The 16,563-nt window shown below is 43.9% G+C and overlaps 1 protein-coding gene across 1 annotated transcript in view; it reads left to right on the forward strand.

Annotated features, from left to right (window-relative positions):
- Positions 1-1,945, forward strand: part of slc6a8 (solute carrier family 6 member 8) — a 180,193-nt gene extending 178,248 nt beyond the window's left edge. Inside the window, exon 13 of the mRNA XM_034171870.1 lies at positions 1,633-1,945. Within this exon, the coding sequence (XP_034027761.1) occupies positions 1,633-1,767 (135 nt within the window). The 3' untranslated portion in view covers positions 1,768-1,945. The remainder of the gene's footprint in view (positions 1-1,632) is intronic.
- The last annotated feature ends 14,618 nt before the right edge of the window (positions 1,946-16,563 follow it).

Raw genomic sequence — 16,563 nt, forward strand, 5'->3', positions numbered from 1 at the left:
TGATCGCAGAACCAAGACAAGGAGCAAACACTGAGTACCAACACTGGGCACAGAACCAAGACAATGACCAGACACTCAGTACCAACACTGGGCACAGAACCAAGGCAACTAAACACTCTGTACCAAGACAGGGCACAGGCCCAAGACAATGACCAAACACTCAGTACCAACACTGCACACAGAACCACGACAACAACCAGGCACTGAGTGCCAACACTGGGCACAGAACCAAGACAACGACCAAACACTCAGTACCAACACTGCGCACAGAACCAAGACAAAGAACAAACACTCAGGACCAACACTGGGCACAGAACCAAGACAACTAAACACTCAGTACCAACACTGGGCACAGAACCAAGACAAAGAGCAAACACTAAGCACCAAGACAGAACACAGAACCAAGACAAAGAGTAAACACTCAGTACCAACACTGGGCACAGAACCAAGACAAAGTCCAAACAGTGAGTACCAACACTGCACACAGGACCAAGACAAAGACCAAACACTGAGTACCAACACTGCACACAGAGGTAAGACAAAGACCAAACACCGAGTACCAAGACTGAACACAGAACCAAGACAAAGACCAAACACAGAGGTAAGACAAAGAGCAGACACTGAGTACCAAGACTGAACACAGAACGAAGACAAAGAGCAAACACTGAGTACCAAGACTGATCACAGAACGAAGACAAAGAGCAAACACTGAGTACCAAGACTGATCGCAGAACCAAGACAAGGAGCAAACACTAAGTACCAACACTGGGCACAGAACCAAGACAACAACCAAACACTCAGTACCAACACTGGGCACAGAACCAAGACAACAACTAAACACTCTGTACCAAGACAGGGCACAGGCCCAAGACAATGACCAAACACTCAGTACCAACACTGCCCACAGAACCAAGACAAAGAGCAAACACTGAGTACCGACACTGAACACAGAACCAAGACAAAGCGCAAACCCTCAGTACTAACACTGGACACAGAACCAAGACAATGACTAAACAATCAGTAGCAATGCTGCACACAGAACCAAGACAAAGAGCAAACAATGAGTACCAACACTGATCGTAGAACCAACACAAGGACCCGAAACTCGATGCCCACAATGAACACAGAACCAAGACAAAGACCAAACACTTAGTACCAATTCTGCACACAGAGCTAAAACAAAGACCAAACACTGAGTACCAACACTGAATGCAGAACCAAGGCCAAGACCAAAGACAGTACCAACACTACACACAGAACCAAGACAAGGACCCAAAACTCGATGCCCTCAATCAACACAGAACCAAGACAAAGACCAAACACTGAGTGCCAACACTGAACACAGAACCAAGACAAAGAGCAAATACTCTGTACCCACAGTGGACACAGAACCCAACAGTACTTGGTAGCTCGCCTGCTGAATGCACTGAATGTAATGGGTCACAGGATTTGTCGTGCATGTACACAGTATAATTTCACGGACAGTTGACTTTTATATTTTTTGCTTCCACAAAGCCATCTTAACATTGTTAAATGTGGGTTACCATAAAAACATAAGGAGCTTTAAATCATGTTTAAGTTTTATTGTCACATTTCGGAGGATGCTCACATCTTCCTGCCTCTCTGTTGCAGCGCTGGGCTCGTCTTACCAGACCCATTTGGGGGGCCCATCATCTGGAGTACATGACCCCCGATGGCCCGTCCAAGACCTCGCAGAGCCCTGGAAACAATCTCAGTGATGACATCATCTATGAGAGTGTCATGTAAGTCGGGCTCCACCAATCGCATCTCTGCATCCCAACCACAAGGACATGGCCGACACATCCCATCTTGATCAGTTCATCCAGTTCCCAGAACCCACTATCCAGAACCCAGTACCTGGACAAGGACACATCATCTCCTTCTGATCAGTCAGCTGTCACAGCTACTGATTATTCTTTCGTCGTACTCCTATTGAACAACTACTAGACCACCTTGGATCGATTTATCATGTCATGTCCACAGGTCCAAAGCGGCTTGTTTATTTTTTTTATTGCTTTGTTTACATTCTTATTTAATATTCACAAATGTGATATGAGTCAATCTAAAAATGTTTTCTAGAAACATGAACCCCAAAGGAGCCTCACTGCTCCATAATGATGCTAATGAGAGGCTGAACATGCTCCATCCGGTGTTGGGGGCGGAGTCATTTACCTGCACATTAAACACACACGGCCTGATCTCACCATTATGACATCATACAGCAAAGTAAAAGGAGCTTACCTGCTTTTTCAAAACTCTTTGTATCATTTCATAAAAATAATACATTTAAACATTTTTCAACATTAAGATTCCACAGAAATGATGCTTTGGGTATTTTTCTAATTTCCATTTGAGATGAGATGTTGAGTGGTGGGAGGGGCTTACAGAGCTGAGGATGTTGGCACTGTTCACTGATACAGTTGTGGACATCCACGCCTCCTCCACTTGTCTTTTTGGATGCACATCAGCCAAAGAAACTTGTAAATGTCAGACTGTGGCATCATGGGTAACAAAAACAGTGATTCAGTCAGCTGAACTCTAACGGACAAGGGTCATTTGTATTTGCTTCACCAGCTTCCTTCATGGATCATTTCATCATATGTTCATGCATTAAATCCATGCGACCCCTACAGGACAGGAGGCATCATTGTAAATATTTTTCTATATTTCATAAAGTGATGAGATTGTTAAACATATCTAAGAACAAAGATGTTTTTAACATTTTACATAATAAACAGCAGAACATTTGAACATAAACACAATAAAGTGAAATATGTTCTTGTCTATTTAAAGCCCGTTTATTCACGACTTCACGATCAAATCTGAACGTTGCCCGCATCCTCATCGTTTTGTCTTCTTGTAAAACCCGAACCAGGTCTTAAAACCGTGATTAAAGCAAAACCTGAATTTATCTGTCAGGACGTGTTGGAGCAGCAGGTGAAGCTCATAACGTTGCTGGTTCAAGTCCCAAACTTGTTTGCATTTCCTGTCATTCTATAATTCATTGTGCAAAAGGCAATTAAAGAAAACCTGTTTTAGCAAAATAAACCTAAAGGTGGTCATTATCTGAAGTTTGATTGATTTTTCTGAACTTTGATGGTTTCAGTGCGACTTCAGCCACTCTAATAATTTCTGATCTATTGAATGATTGTCTACTTTTAAATCTGATTTTCATACCTCTGGGTCGCGTTTCTTTGAAAACAATGAAACGTGACCCAACAGAACCTTAAAAGAACTGCTTAGTATGTTTTGACCATTGACAGGATCCAGTTCAAGTCCAACCTGAGTCAGTATCTGAAATTTAAATTGAAAGTTTTTTGGTTTAATGGTGGGCTCTGTTCAATAAATCAGTTATTATATCACTAGTACCAGTAGTAGTAGTAGTAGTAGTAGTAGTAGTCATACTTGCTCGGGCTGCCATATTGTTAAAGGAATTTAATGAAGGGCCACAAATGTCGATTGAAAATATCACAGAAACAAGCTGAATATCCACTCTAGTGTTTTTTTTATCTCTATAGAGCAGACAAGCACTGAACAAGAGCTAACAGTTAGCATAGATCGGTTAGGAGGTTAAACTCAAATGAATAACAAAACAAAGAAAAATAAATAAACAGTATGTTCACTCATTATAAAGCTGCAGACGTCTAATAGCATGTTAATGCTAGCTGCTCCAGGAGTTGTAGGGCATTATTTTGGCATGAACTTAGCAGCCTGCACCCATTAGCATGTTGGTCATGTGGTACTGCAACCAATCATGACTGGGAGAGGGGTCTGAAGCAGAAAACACCATGTATCATGTGAGCGAGCCTGTGACGACCTTTAGGGCCCCTTCACACATAGTGCGAAGTTTGGACGAAGTGCACACTTAGTGCGCATGATGCAGGAAACGTGTGCAAACCGTGTAATGTCGTCCCCGCTGCCACTGCCTTGTGCATCTATTTGTGCACACAAGCTCCTGAAAGACAATGTGTGTGCTGTGCGAACCCATCGTACCCTCTCGCGGCAGGTTCTGGCCAACTTCTAGGTGACACACACGAACATCTAACGCTCTCGCATGGCACTCAGAAAATGTGTGGCCAGTCACACTTTTCACATGACAAGAGACTGCAGACAATCACTGTCGTACTTTGCAAATACACACACTGACACATGGGTGTGTGCTCCACTCACAGGAGAAGTGGTTTCTGACAGAAGCAGCTGTGGTGATCTGTCATTCTGGACATTCCAGCTACACAACACCTACTCTGTTTGGACAGTCATGGACTAACAACTGTCCACTGTGAGGCGCGTGTGTCTGATGGCTGTATTTATGTGGACATAAATAAAAACATATATCGCCATTATGGCGACAAGGTGCAGCCAGCGAGCGTGCGCATGGAGCAGTCACTGACAGCCCCCCAGGTTGAAACGGACCGTCAGATCAGAACATGCAGAGGGGGATCTGACCCTCACGTCACCCATGTGAGCTCTGTTCCCCATGACGTGATGTCTGTGCTGTGGCGTGCCGTCCACAAGACGCATGTCAGACAGAACATGCGCAGGGCAGACTGGACGCACCTGACCAGTAGATGTGGACATAATCAGAGCACACTGCTTCTCTTTCATGTCATTTCATGACTGTATGTCTCTGACCATGGGTCATCACCAGAGGAACAGACGGATCATATTTGTACTGCTAGCTTGATAAATGCGGTGTTTTTATATTGTGTGGGTTTTAAAAATTTTTTTTGTAATACTTCCATGTCCTTCCTGATATGAGGCAGCTTCCCGCAGGTTTCAAAGAACACCTCCATAGCTCAGTGGTAAAGTCACTGACTGGGAATCAGAGGTTTTGAAAGGTGTGAGTTCGCTTCCCGGGTGGTGTGTGTTTTTGTTTTTCCACATAAGCTGTTATGTGTCGGACGCAACCCGGAGAACCGACCAGCGTTTGAAGGACCCAGTATAAAATAAGCAGAGCACGGTACAAAGGATAACAGAGTTTAATGAACATAACAGTGCTGTGAAAAAATATAAAAGTGCGCGGTCTGGCGTGGTGGTTTTGCGGTGCGCTCCCAGCAGCGCCAACAGTCCGGAGCCAGAACCAACCCGGACCCAAGGACCCCGCCGACACCCCCCAGGTGGCTGCAACAAACCGAGTCTGTGAAAGAAGGAATCATTATGTGAGTCCACACTCAACACACAGAGAGAACGTTCAAAGGTGCACAAACAGCAAACACTTCCTGGCTTAATTACTAATCAGCTTCCCACCCTGCAGGCATGGAACACCCAGTTCACAAAACTCCACTGCAGTGGAAGCTGATTACACGACCAACATACAGCTCAATATAATAAGGTGTGAGGGACACCACATTTACTGACTGTATAAATGTTAGTCACAAAATCTAACGTACCTCAGGAAGTGTGCTGACGAGCGTGAGACCTCACCCCCTCCTCTTTCACAGACCATGCATCAAACCTGGACGTTCTCTGCATCCACTGATGATGAGATGGCTCCCGAGACGACGATCTCACCCGTCTGGTCACAAGGTCGAGTCTCTGGCAAATGCACACTGTGTACTCCAGTCTTAAATGCCACCATGTTCCAATCCATGTAGATGCACCACAGCTGTGAGTCCTGACGAGCCGCAGGTGATCAGCCTCAGGTGATCAGGGTGAGGTCCTGATAAACTCAGCTACACAGCCACTCAGTCCCAAATGCGCACCACCTGGAAGGAAAAACAAAAGACAGGACAGAAAACAGAAACAAAAGGCAGCCAGGCCCCCCCCCAGCCACACAACAGCACCCCACCCTCACGGGAAGCCTCCCGGCGACCACACAAACCCGGCCCAGGAGAAACACCCCCCTCCAGGGGCCATGGCTGGAAACCGTATCTGCATTCGTCTTCCAACAGAATGGTTGATGTCTTCTCCTCTGGCTGCATCTTTGCCTTTGTTTCTGTCAGTCACTTAGCACAGGTGTGGCCAGGAGTTCTTAAACCTGTGCGGTCAGCCTTTGTCCAACCATGTTCAGTCTGATTAGTCATAAAACAAAAAAGACAAACATAAACAACCAAACCACCCCCCCCCTCCCCAGGGGACCATCCCATCAAACCCCGGGAGGAGGAGAAAAGAAAAACCCAAACTTAAGCTTGCAAATAACAATGCTAACACCCCCCCCCCCCCCCTCCCCAGAGGACCGTTCCATCAAACCCCGGGAAGGGGAGAAAAGAAAAACCCAAACTTAAGCTAACAAATAAAAACACTAAACCCCCCCTAACGACATGTAGGGACCAACACCACCCAGAGGACATCCCGCCAGCTCCAGGAGTAATAACCACAGCCGAGGTCCCTCTGGGATCCAATGTCACCCACGGGGACTCCCAGCGCCTCCCAGAGGACCATTCCATCAACTCCAGGAGACGCCTCCCCTCATGACCAACGGACCCAGCCCCGGCCGTCTATGGCTAGATGGACCCACAGCCCTTTCCCCCCCAGAGGACACCACAGTCAAACCCTGAGGGCGGAAACTGGGGGGAAAAACAAAAGGAGAAAAAAAAAACATACAAACAAAACAACCCCAACCCCACCCCCTTGGCGCAGTGGAAACTGGAAGTACGTCCAGTGTCACCAACCGTGACTATACCCCAGAAGCCAACCGGGAGGAGTGGAACAGCGGTTATGGCAGACGGCACAAAACGGCGCCACTCCTCCAACTTCTAAACCAGCCACCAGCTGCGGGTATATCCCACTGCCCCAAACCTCAGCCATGCCGATGGCAGACGGCTCAAAGGCGCGCTGAAGCCGGAGGTGGAACAGGGAATCAACAAAAAAAAAAAAACAACACCCCGAACCCCCCCCCCCAGGTGCAGAGGTTATCTGGGAAACGCCCAGCATAACCAAACTGCACCACTCCAGCAACGCCGACACTACGGCTCACACGGCTGGAGCCAGAGGAGAAGAGAGGGAACAAAAAGAAAATACCCCAAACCCCCCCCCCTCCCGGGTGCAGAGGTTACCTGGGAAACGCCCAGCATAACCAAACTGCACCACTCCAGCGACGCCGACACGTACGGCACACCCGGCTGGAGTCAGAGCAGAAGAGAGGGCATAACAAAAAACAAACAAAAAAAAGAAAAAACAACCCAATTACCACCCCATCACCCCCCAGGGGACCGTCCCATCAAACCCTGGGGAGGTGAAACTAAAAAAAATAAAAAGAAAGACTAACAGACTAACATAAAGTTGCTTGGGTCCTTTTTTGTTGCTCCAAACAGGCTGCAGGGTCACAACCCCAGACACTAATAGTGGAAAACAAAAAATAAAATCCCACACAAAAACCAACTCAAAAAACACCCACAAGAAACGAACCAACACAAAACTAATCAGTGGTTTATACCGTCAAGCTCAAACAAATCGAACACACCTGTTCCAACTTAAGAGCTTAACGGTAATGTGACTCAATCACCACAAGAGGGAGCCAGAGTGCTAAAATGAAAAACCCTCTTTGGTGACAGAGAAAACAAACGAGCTGCTTTTCTGTGCGCAGCTGTGAGCAACACACAACCAAAAATGTGTTTCAACTAAATAACACCGGAGCTGACACAACAGACGCAGTAGCTATCATTACCCGGGGAAACGGGGCTACGACTGTAACACAGGAAGCACCGCGACCCGTGCCACAGAGCTCCACCGTGCGCGTTCACCCATTACAGACCCACTCCTGCAGCTCCCGTTCAAACCTCTTATCCGGTCGAAGTGCGACACGAAGCCGTCGCCAGTCACACTCCACCACGACCCACGGATAAGGCACAAACACAGGAACACGGCTGCACGGGCGCTCAAATCAGTATTCAGTAATGGGTTCTCCAACGCGCACCATCCGGGCGGAGAGCACCTGCAACTGATCCGGATAACTTCTGAACGTCTGCTGCCGCCTTCCCGGCGCGTTACCGTCTCTGCTACCGCTGGGTCCACGATGTTTGGCCAGAGACTACTGTTATGTGTCGGACGCAGCCTGGAGAACCGACCAGCGTTTGAAGGACCCAGTATGAAATAAGCAGAGCACGGTACAAAGGATAACAGAGTTTAATGAACATAACAGTGCTGTGAAAAAATATAAAAGTGCGCGGTCTGGCGTAGTGGTTTTGCGGTGCGCTCCCAGCAGCGCCAACGGTCCGGAGCCAGAACCAACCCGGACCCAAGGACCCCGCCGACACCCCCCAGGTGGCCGCAACAAACCGAGTCTGTGAAAGAAGGAATCATTATGTGAGTCCACACTCAACACACAGAGAGAACGCTCAAAGGTGCACAAACAGCAAACACTTCCTGGCTTAATTACTAATCAGCTTCCCACCCTGCAGGCAGTGAACACCCAGTTCACAAAACTCCACTGCAGTGGAAGCTGATTACACGACCAACATACAGCTCAATATAATAAGGTGTGAGGGACACCACATTTACTGACTGTATAAATGTTAGTCACAAAATCTAACGTACCTCAGGAAGTGTGCTGACGAGCATGAGACCTCACCCCCTCCTCTTTCACAGACCATGCATCAAACCTGGACGTTCTCTGCATCCACTGATGATGAGATGGCTCCCGAGACGACGATCTCACCCGTCTGGTCACAAGGTCGAGTCTCTGGCAAATATACACTGTGTACTCCAGTCTTAAATGCCACCATGTTCCAATCCATGTAGATGCACCACAGCTGTGAGTCCTGACGAGCCGCAGGTGATCAGCCTCAGGTGATCAGGGTGAGGTCCTGATAAACTCAGCTACACAGCCACTCAGTCCCAAATGCGCACCACCTGGAAGGAAAAACAAAAGACAGGACAGAAAACAGAAACAAAAGGCAGCCAGGCCCCCCCAGCCACACAACATAAGCAGTGTGATGTGGTTCCACACGTACAAGCTGGTTTTTATTTCTTCCACATACGTGGTGCCATGTGGTGCACCTGGCACTATTACAGCTCGATCGACACTGGCACCTGCACGAACTCTTGCACTGGGTTTGAGCACACCTGCCCATTGGCGCAATGTTTTGTGCACTAATTTCAAACTGTTTTGTGCTGTTTTGCCGTTTTCGTACAGATGCCGTCCAAACGTCGCACTGTGTGTGAAGGGGCCATTAAAATGTTTTAGCGGCACGTGGAGAGATGGTAGCATGATGTCAGCTTTGCCTTATGTCTCTGTCTTAACGGCTCACCAGCCAAACCCAGAACCTTAAAAGCCACACGAGGTTCTGCTCCAGCCAAACTACTCGAACCTCATGAGGGTGTGGCTACAATGCTGTCACTGAGCAAATGCTTAAAATCATGTAGAATACACTTAAAACATTGTAAATTTGCACCTTGCTGTAAAATGCTGTCGCTAAAATGATCGAGAGGTTGAATTTGCTGGTTGTACAAAAACGTGATTATCTCTGACTGCAATACTTCATGTTGGTGACTGATTGTTTATGTTTAGCCAGCGAATGCGGGCACCGCCAACGCAACTCTTGCAGTTCGATCTCAAGTCTCATCAGCTGAACCATCACATCAAATTTCATCTCATTGTGTAAATGTTTTTTCACCGCGGCTGCAGCGTGTGGGATGACCTGTGTTTCAGACTGTAGTGCCAAATGTTCCTCGGCACAGCTGATGACAAACGTGTAGTTTCATGAAACACATCTGAACCCTCAGGGGTCGACACAGGTTTAAATCTTAACAAAATCCCTGTCACGAAAAAATGTGATACATTTTGTGACGGTAGTACAGAAAAACTTGTGAGACTGGGTTGGTTATCTCATGTTATTTCATGTTTTACTGGTTGAAAAAAAAAATGTTTTTATAGAGCAGCGCAGTCTCGTTTGAACCCTGCCTGATATTGTGGGATTTGACCACTTATGGGGACCTCCGCCCCGTTGCGCAATATATACACAGCATAAGTGTTTTGTTTTTTGCTGCAATCACCGAAGCAGCCACGAAGTGTTTTTTTTTCCAGTTTCCAGCGGAGAACGGAAGACGAGGCGAGTGGGAGACATTGTATTGGTAATTGTTAGCCTACACAGCTAACCAGAGTAGCTGCGTTCTCTCGCCTGCAAAACTGCGACACGTTTGAGCTCCGGATCATAAACAAACCGCAACATGTCCACTTTCCACTGCATCATCACTTTTTCTTTGCATTTTCACTTTGTTTGCATGTAATTTGCCCAAAAACTGCCATTTCTGTCCCTGAAAGTAGAGAAATTACATCATATTTTACCCCTTTAGCACCCACCCTCAAACGAGCCTGCGCTGCCCAATTGCTTTGGCAGCGATGTTTTGATAATGCGGAACGTTACTGAAATAATGCGCTTTCTTGAAAAAAATCAGGAATGATGTATTGTGGAAGTTGTGGTTGAGAAAACTGAAATCTGACTTGTGTTGACACCCCACCCACCCCCCAGATTAGAAACTCTGACTTCCTAGTTGCCTTTGATTGCAGGATCATTTCAAATCAGCACATTTTTTAAAAATTTGAAATCAGCGATCATTTGTGTTTCAAAACATCAAAATTTCAAAATGGGCATTGCTTCATTCCGGTGAAGTCTTTTGAATCATTTCTGCGTTATGAACTGTGGCGTTGGTGATTTCGGGGCCTTTTACTCATGTCTGATTGGCTAACATAAACAAGCGGTGGTGAGCGGAGCTTCTTTTTATTTTTATTTTTATTTTTGCTGTGTGTGACTTTGAACACACCATGAAAAATAATGTTTTTCTAATTCTCAAGGTGCTGATGTGTTTGAAGACTTTCAGCTTTTTTTAACAGCTTTGTTTGTGTATTTAAATACTTTAAATCCAGGAATGGTTCACCTTATTAAAACGTACATTAATCAATGCTGCTGAATCAACAAGTAATTTGACAGAAAGTTATTGTTGACTATGTTTATTTGTTAATCACTGAAGACATTTATCAATTAAAAAAGCCCATTTTTTTGCTTTTTCTGCAAAGTGCTTTAATAATATAATTTGTAATTTTGTAACACAACTAATCTTTAAATGAGATCAAACTGTTTTTTTAAACTGTCATTTATTTGTCGTGTGTGCACTTGCCTACAACTGTGAAAAATAAATCCACAAAAAAGCAAAACAAAGTCACTTGAACAAAATTAAATACAGTTTTAACCTGCTGTTTGGTTTTCATCTTTGTGCTTTTCTGTCTGAACGTGGGTTCGATCACAGTTTTTGGTCCAAATCCACAAACAACTGATGATTGATTTTTTTTCTTTTTTCCTGATGATCAATAACACATTCACTGGGGTAGCCAAAGTTCGAGGTTGTGCCAAATCAACATGCAGACCCACCTTAGATCTGTTGTGGTGACCCCAAGTGAAACAAGAGTCATCAGGAGATGACGTGCCCCCCGTCCCCATAAATCAGTCAAAGTTTGTCCTTATGATAAATATGAATTAAATTGCTCAGCTGGTTATTCAGCTATCACGCTAACAAGTGTAGCTAAGTAATTAAATAAGGCACTGAGTTCTGAGACTTTGAATCACTGAAAATGATTTAATGTTTTAAAGCCTTAGGAGGCTCAAGAAAAGGCCTCGAGGTAAGAACTGGTTCCTCTTTAGTTCAGTTACCAAGCAATTTCACACACTGAGTGTGCTGGCTATACCACATGCTACAACCCCAATTCCAATGAAGTTGGGACATTGTGTGAAATGTAAATAAAAACAGAATACGATTTGCAAATCCTCTTCAACCTATATTCAGTTGAATACACCACAAAGACAAGATATTTAATGTTCAAACCGATAGACTTAATGGTTTTGTGCAAATATTTGCTCATTTTGAAATGGATGCCTGCAACACATTTCCAAAAAGTTGGGACAGGGGCAACAAAAGACTGGGAAAGTTGATGAATGCTCAAAGAACACCTGTTTGCAACATTCCACAGGTGAACAGGTTAATTGGAAACAGGTGAGTGTCATGATTGGGTATAAAAGGAGCATCCCCAAAGGCTCATCCGTTCACAAGCAAAGATGGGGCGAGGATCACCACTTTGTGAACAACTGCGTGAAAAAATAGTCCAACAGTTTAAGAACAATGTTTCTCAATGTTCAATGCAAGGAATTTAGGGATTCCATCATCTACAGTCCATAATATAATCAGAAGATTCAGAAAATCTGGAGAACTTTCTACACGTAAGTGCCAAGGCTGAAAACCAACACTGAATGCCTGTGACCTTCGATCACTCAGGCTGCACTGCATTAAAAACCAACATCAATGTGTAAAGGATCTTACTGCGTGGGCTCAGGAACACTTCAGAAAACCATTGTCAGTTAACACAGTTTGCCACTACATCTACAAGTGCAAGTTAAAACTCCACCATGCAACGTGAAAGCCATACATCAACAACATCCAGAAATGCCACCGCCTTCTCTGGGCCTGAGCTCATTTGAAATGGACAGACGCAAAGTGGAAAAGTGTGCTGTGGTCTGATAAGTCCACAAAAGAGGAAGAAGACCATCCAGATTGTTACCAGTGCAAAGTTCAAAAGCCAGCATCTGTGATGGTATGGGGATGTGTTAATATCCATGGCATGGGCAACTTACACATCTGTGATGGTATGGGGGTGTGTTAATATCCATGGCATGGGCAACTTACACATCTGTGATGGTATGGGGGTGTGTTAATATCCATGGCATGGGCAACTTACACATCTGTGATGGTATGGGGGTGTGTTAATATCAATCAATCAATCAATCATTTTTTTTATATAGCGCCAAATCACAACAAACAGTTGCCCCAAGGCGCTTTATATTGTAAGGCAAGGCCATACAATAATTATGTAAAACCCCAACGGTCAAAACGACCCCCTGTGAGAAGCACTTGGCTACAGTGGGAAGGAAAAACTCCCTTTTAACAGGAAGAAACCTCCAGCAGAACCAGGCTCAGGGAGGGGCAGTCTTCTGCTGGGACTGGTTGGGGCTGAGGGAGAGAACCAGGAAAAAGACATGCTGTGGAGGGGAGCAGAGATCGATCACTAATGATTACAAACCCTAGGAACTACAAGTAAGCCTGCAGTCTGAGAGCGAAGCGCTCTATTGGGGTGATATGGTACTACGAGGTCCCTAAGATAAGATGGGACCTGATTATTCAAAACCTTATAAGTAAGAAGAAGAATTTTAAATTCTATTCTAGAATTAACAGGAAGCCAATGAAGAGAGGCCAATATGGGTGAGATATGCTCTCTCCTTCTAGTCCCCGTCAGTACTCTAGCTGCAGCATTTTGAATTAACTGAAGGCTTTTTAGGGAACTTTTAGGACAACCTGATAATAATGAATTACAATAGTCCAGCCTAGAGGAAATAAATGCATGAATTAGTTTTTCAGCATCACTCTGAGACAAGACCTTTCTGATTTTAGAGATATTGCGTAAATGCAAAAAAGCAGTCCTACATATTTGTTTAATATGCACTTTGAATGACATATCCTGATCAAAAATGACTCCAAGATTTCTCACAGTATTACTAGAGGTCAGGGTAATGCCATCCAGAGTAAGGATCTGGTTAGACACCATGTTTCTAAGATTTGTGGGGCCAAGTACAATAACTTCAGTTTGATCTGAGTTTAAAAGCAGGAAGTTAGAGGTCATCCATGTCTTTATGTCTGTAAGACAATCCTGCAGTTTAGCTAATTGGTGTGTGTCCTCTGGCTTCATGGATAGATAAAGCTGGGTATCATCTGCGTAACAATGAAAATTTAAGCAATACCGTCTAATAATACTGCCTAAGGGAAGCATGTATAAAGTGAATAAATTGGTCCTAGCACAGAACCTTGTGGAACTCCATAATTAACTTTAGTCTGTGAAGAAGATTCCCCATTTACATGAACAAATTGTAATCTATTAGACAAATATGATTCAAACCACCGCAGCGCAGTGCCTTTAATACCTATGGCATGCTCTAATCTCTGTAATAAAATTTTATGGTCAACAGTATCAAAAGCAGCACTGAGGTCCAACAGAACAAGCACAGAGATGAGTCCACTGTCTGAGGCCATAAGAAGATCATTTGTAACCTTCACTAATGCTGTTTCTGTACTATGATGAATTCTAAAACCTGACTGAAACTCTTCAAATAGACCATTCCTCTGCAGATGATCAGTTAGCTGTTTTACAATTACCCTTTCAAGAATTTTTGAGAGAAAAGGAAGGTTGGAGATTGGCCTATAATTAGCTAAGATAGCTGGGTCAAGTGATGGCTTTTTAAGTAATGGTTTAATTACTGCCACCTTAAAAGCCTGTGGTACATAGCCAACTAACAAAGATAGATTGATCATATTTAAGATCGAAGCATTAAATAATGGCAGGGCTTCCTTGAGCAGCCTGGTAGGAATGGGGTCTAATAAACATGTTGATGGTTTGGATGAAGTAACTAATGAAAATAACTCAGACAGAACAATCGGAGAGAAAGAGTCTAACCAAATACCGGCATCACTGAAAGCAGCCAAAGATAACGATACGTCTTTGGGATGGTTATATCCATGGCATGGGCAACTTACACATGATGGCATCATCAATGCTGAAAGGTACATCCAGGTTTTGGAGCAACACATGCTGCCATTCAAGCAACGTTTTTTTCAGGGACATCCCTGCTTTTTTCAGCAAGACTATGCCAAGCCACATTCTGCACGTGTTACAACAGTGTGGCTTCATAGTAAAAGAGTGCAGGTACTAGACTGGCCTGCCTGCAGTTCAGACCTGTCGCCCATTGAAAATGTGTGGCGCATTATGAAGCACAAAATATGACAACGGAGACCCCGGACTGTTGAACAACTGAAGTCATACATCAAACAAGAATGGGAAAGAACTGCACCTACAGTGTTTCAACAATTACTGTCCTCAGTTCCCAAACACGTATTGAGTGTTGTTAGAAGGAAAGGTGATGTAACACAGTGGTAAACATACCACTGTCCCAGCTTTTTTAAAACCTGTTGCAGGCATCCATTTCAAAATGAGCAAATATTTGCACATAAACAATAAAGTTTATCAGTTTGAACATTAAATACTGTATCTTGTCTTTGTGTTGTATTTAATTGAATATAGGTTGAAGAGAATTTGCAAATCACTGTATTTTGTTTTTATTTACATTTCACACAATGTCCCCACTTCATTGGAATTGGGGTTGTAAATTTCAATTAGTGGAATACATTCTGTCAACAAAATGCTGTTAATAACTGCAGATTTTTAAACTTAAAGCAGAGATTTTATGTTAAGTTTAAATTATTTATTCCTGTTAAATTACAGGATAAATCATTGGAGGGGAAACTGCAGGTTCAAATGTTCAGTAGAGCTTATACTGGAGCGGTGCATTTAGCGGGTCACTTAGCCGTTCCATCCATGACTGTTGGTTTTTGAGCTGGAGGTCTGTCTGTTCTGGTTTAGTTCTGTTATGATTGATGTATCCTATCCTTTAACAGTCCAGTTTCACCTAATCAACCCCACTTAAGTAGACTAAAGGACACTTACAGTACATGACAACTCAAAATGTATGGTGGCCACCTGGGGTGACAGCTGTAGCCATGTAGGGGTGCAAATTTAAAAATGCTCCAGTCATATTGAAAACTATACCACATTATTTGTCTGATCATAATGATTCCTAAAATGTATAGTTTGGACTATCTGTGACTGAATGTTCTGGAGTTATGGGGTAAAAACAGCAAGAATGGTGACAAAGGTCCATTTCAGTTTCTACAAGGGGTCAAAATGTAAAGTTACTCCAATTTTGGTAAAAAGTGATGAAAATTATTGGTTGAGTTAATCAGATAATTTTGACTGTGTCGAACGTTTCGTTTCCAAACTCAAGGTCAAATGAGGTCAACATCCATTGGATTCTTCCACACGTTCCCCCGTTATTGAAACCCGGTTAGCTCAACCAATAATTGCCATTTGTAAGAGGAGGATTTGGTGTGTTCCGCATCCTTCATCCATTCATAAGCTTTAGATAATCCACGTTTAAAATAAAATGAAAAACCCTCACTGTTTAGCATGGCCAGGTAGGATCTTTCTTTGTTTTAACTCTTTCTCCATCTCTTCATTTTTCCGTAAAGAAAACTGTGTTGGCAATGCACTACAGCAGGGGTGGCCAAGTTTGGTCCTCAAGAGCCACATTCCTGACACTCTTAATTGTCTCCCTGCTCCAACACACCTGAATCCAATGAAAGGCTCATTAAAAGTCTGCTAACGAGTCTTTCATTGTAAGACATATCATTACACATATACACTATGTGTATATGTGGCAAAGGGTATTACTGGTTGTGGGGAAGAAGGGGTAGGGATAAATAAGCTGATGCTTCACCATACCCCTTTTCAGACATGTTGGGTACACAGTAGGAACTTTTTTGTTGTCTTTACTGATCTATCTTGTAATTGTTGTTGTATCAAATGTTCGAAATAAACAGTTTTCATTCATTCATTCATTCATATAGGGTTTCTTCAGGAAACACATCTGCGAATTTCTGACCACTGTAAAATAAAAAATAGATGGGTGGGGCAAGTATTCCACTCTAAATTTAACTCTAAGGCGAGGGGGG

Source organism: Thalassophryne amazonica, chromosome 6 (genome assembly GCF_902500255.1).
Source record: "Thalassophryne amazonica chromosome 6, fThaAma1.1, whole genome shotgun sequence".
Taxonomy (NCBI): Eukaryota; Metazoa; Chordata; class Actinopteri; order Batrachoidiformes; family Batrachoididae; genus Thalassophryne; species Thalassophryne amazonica.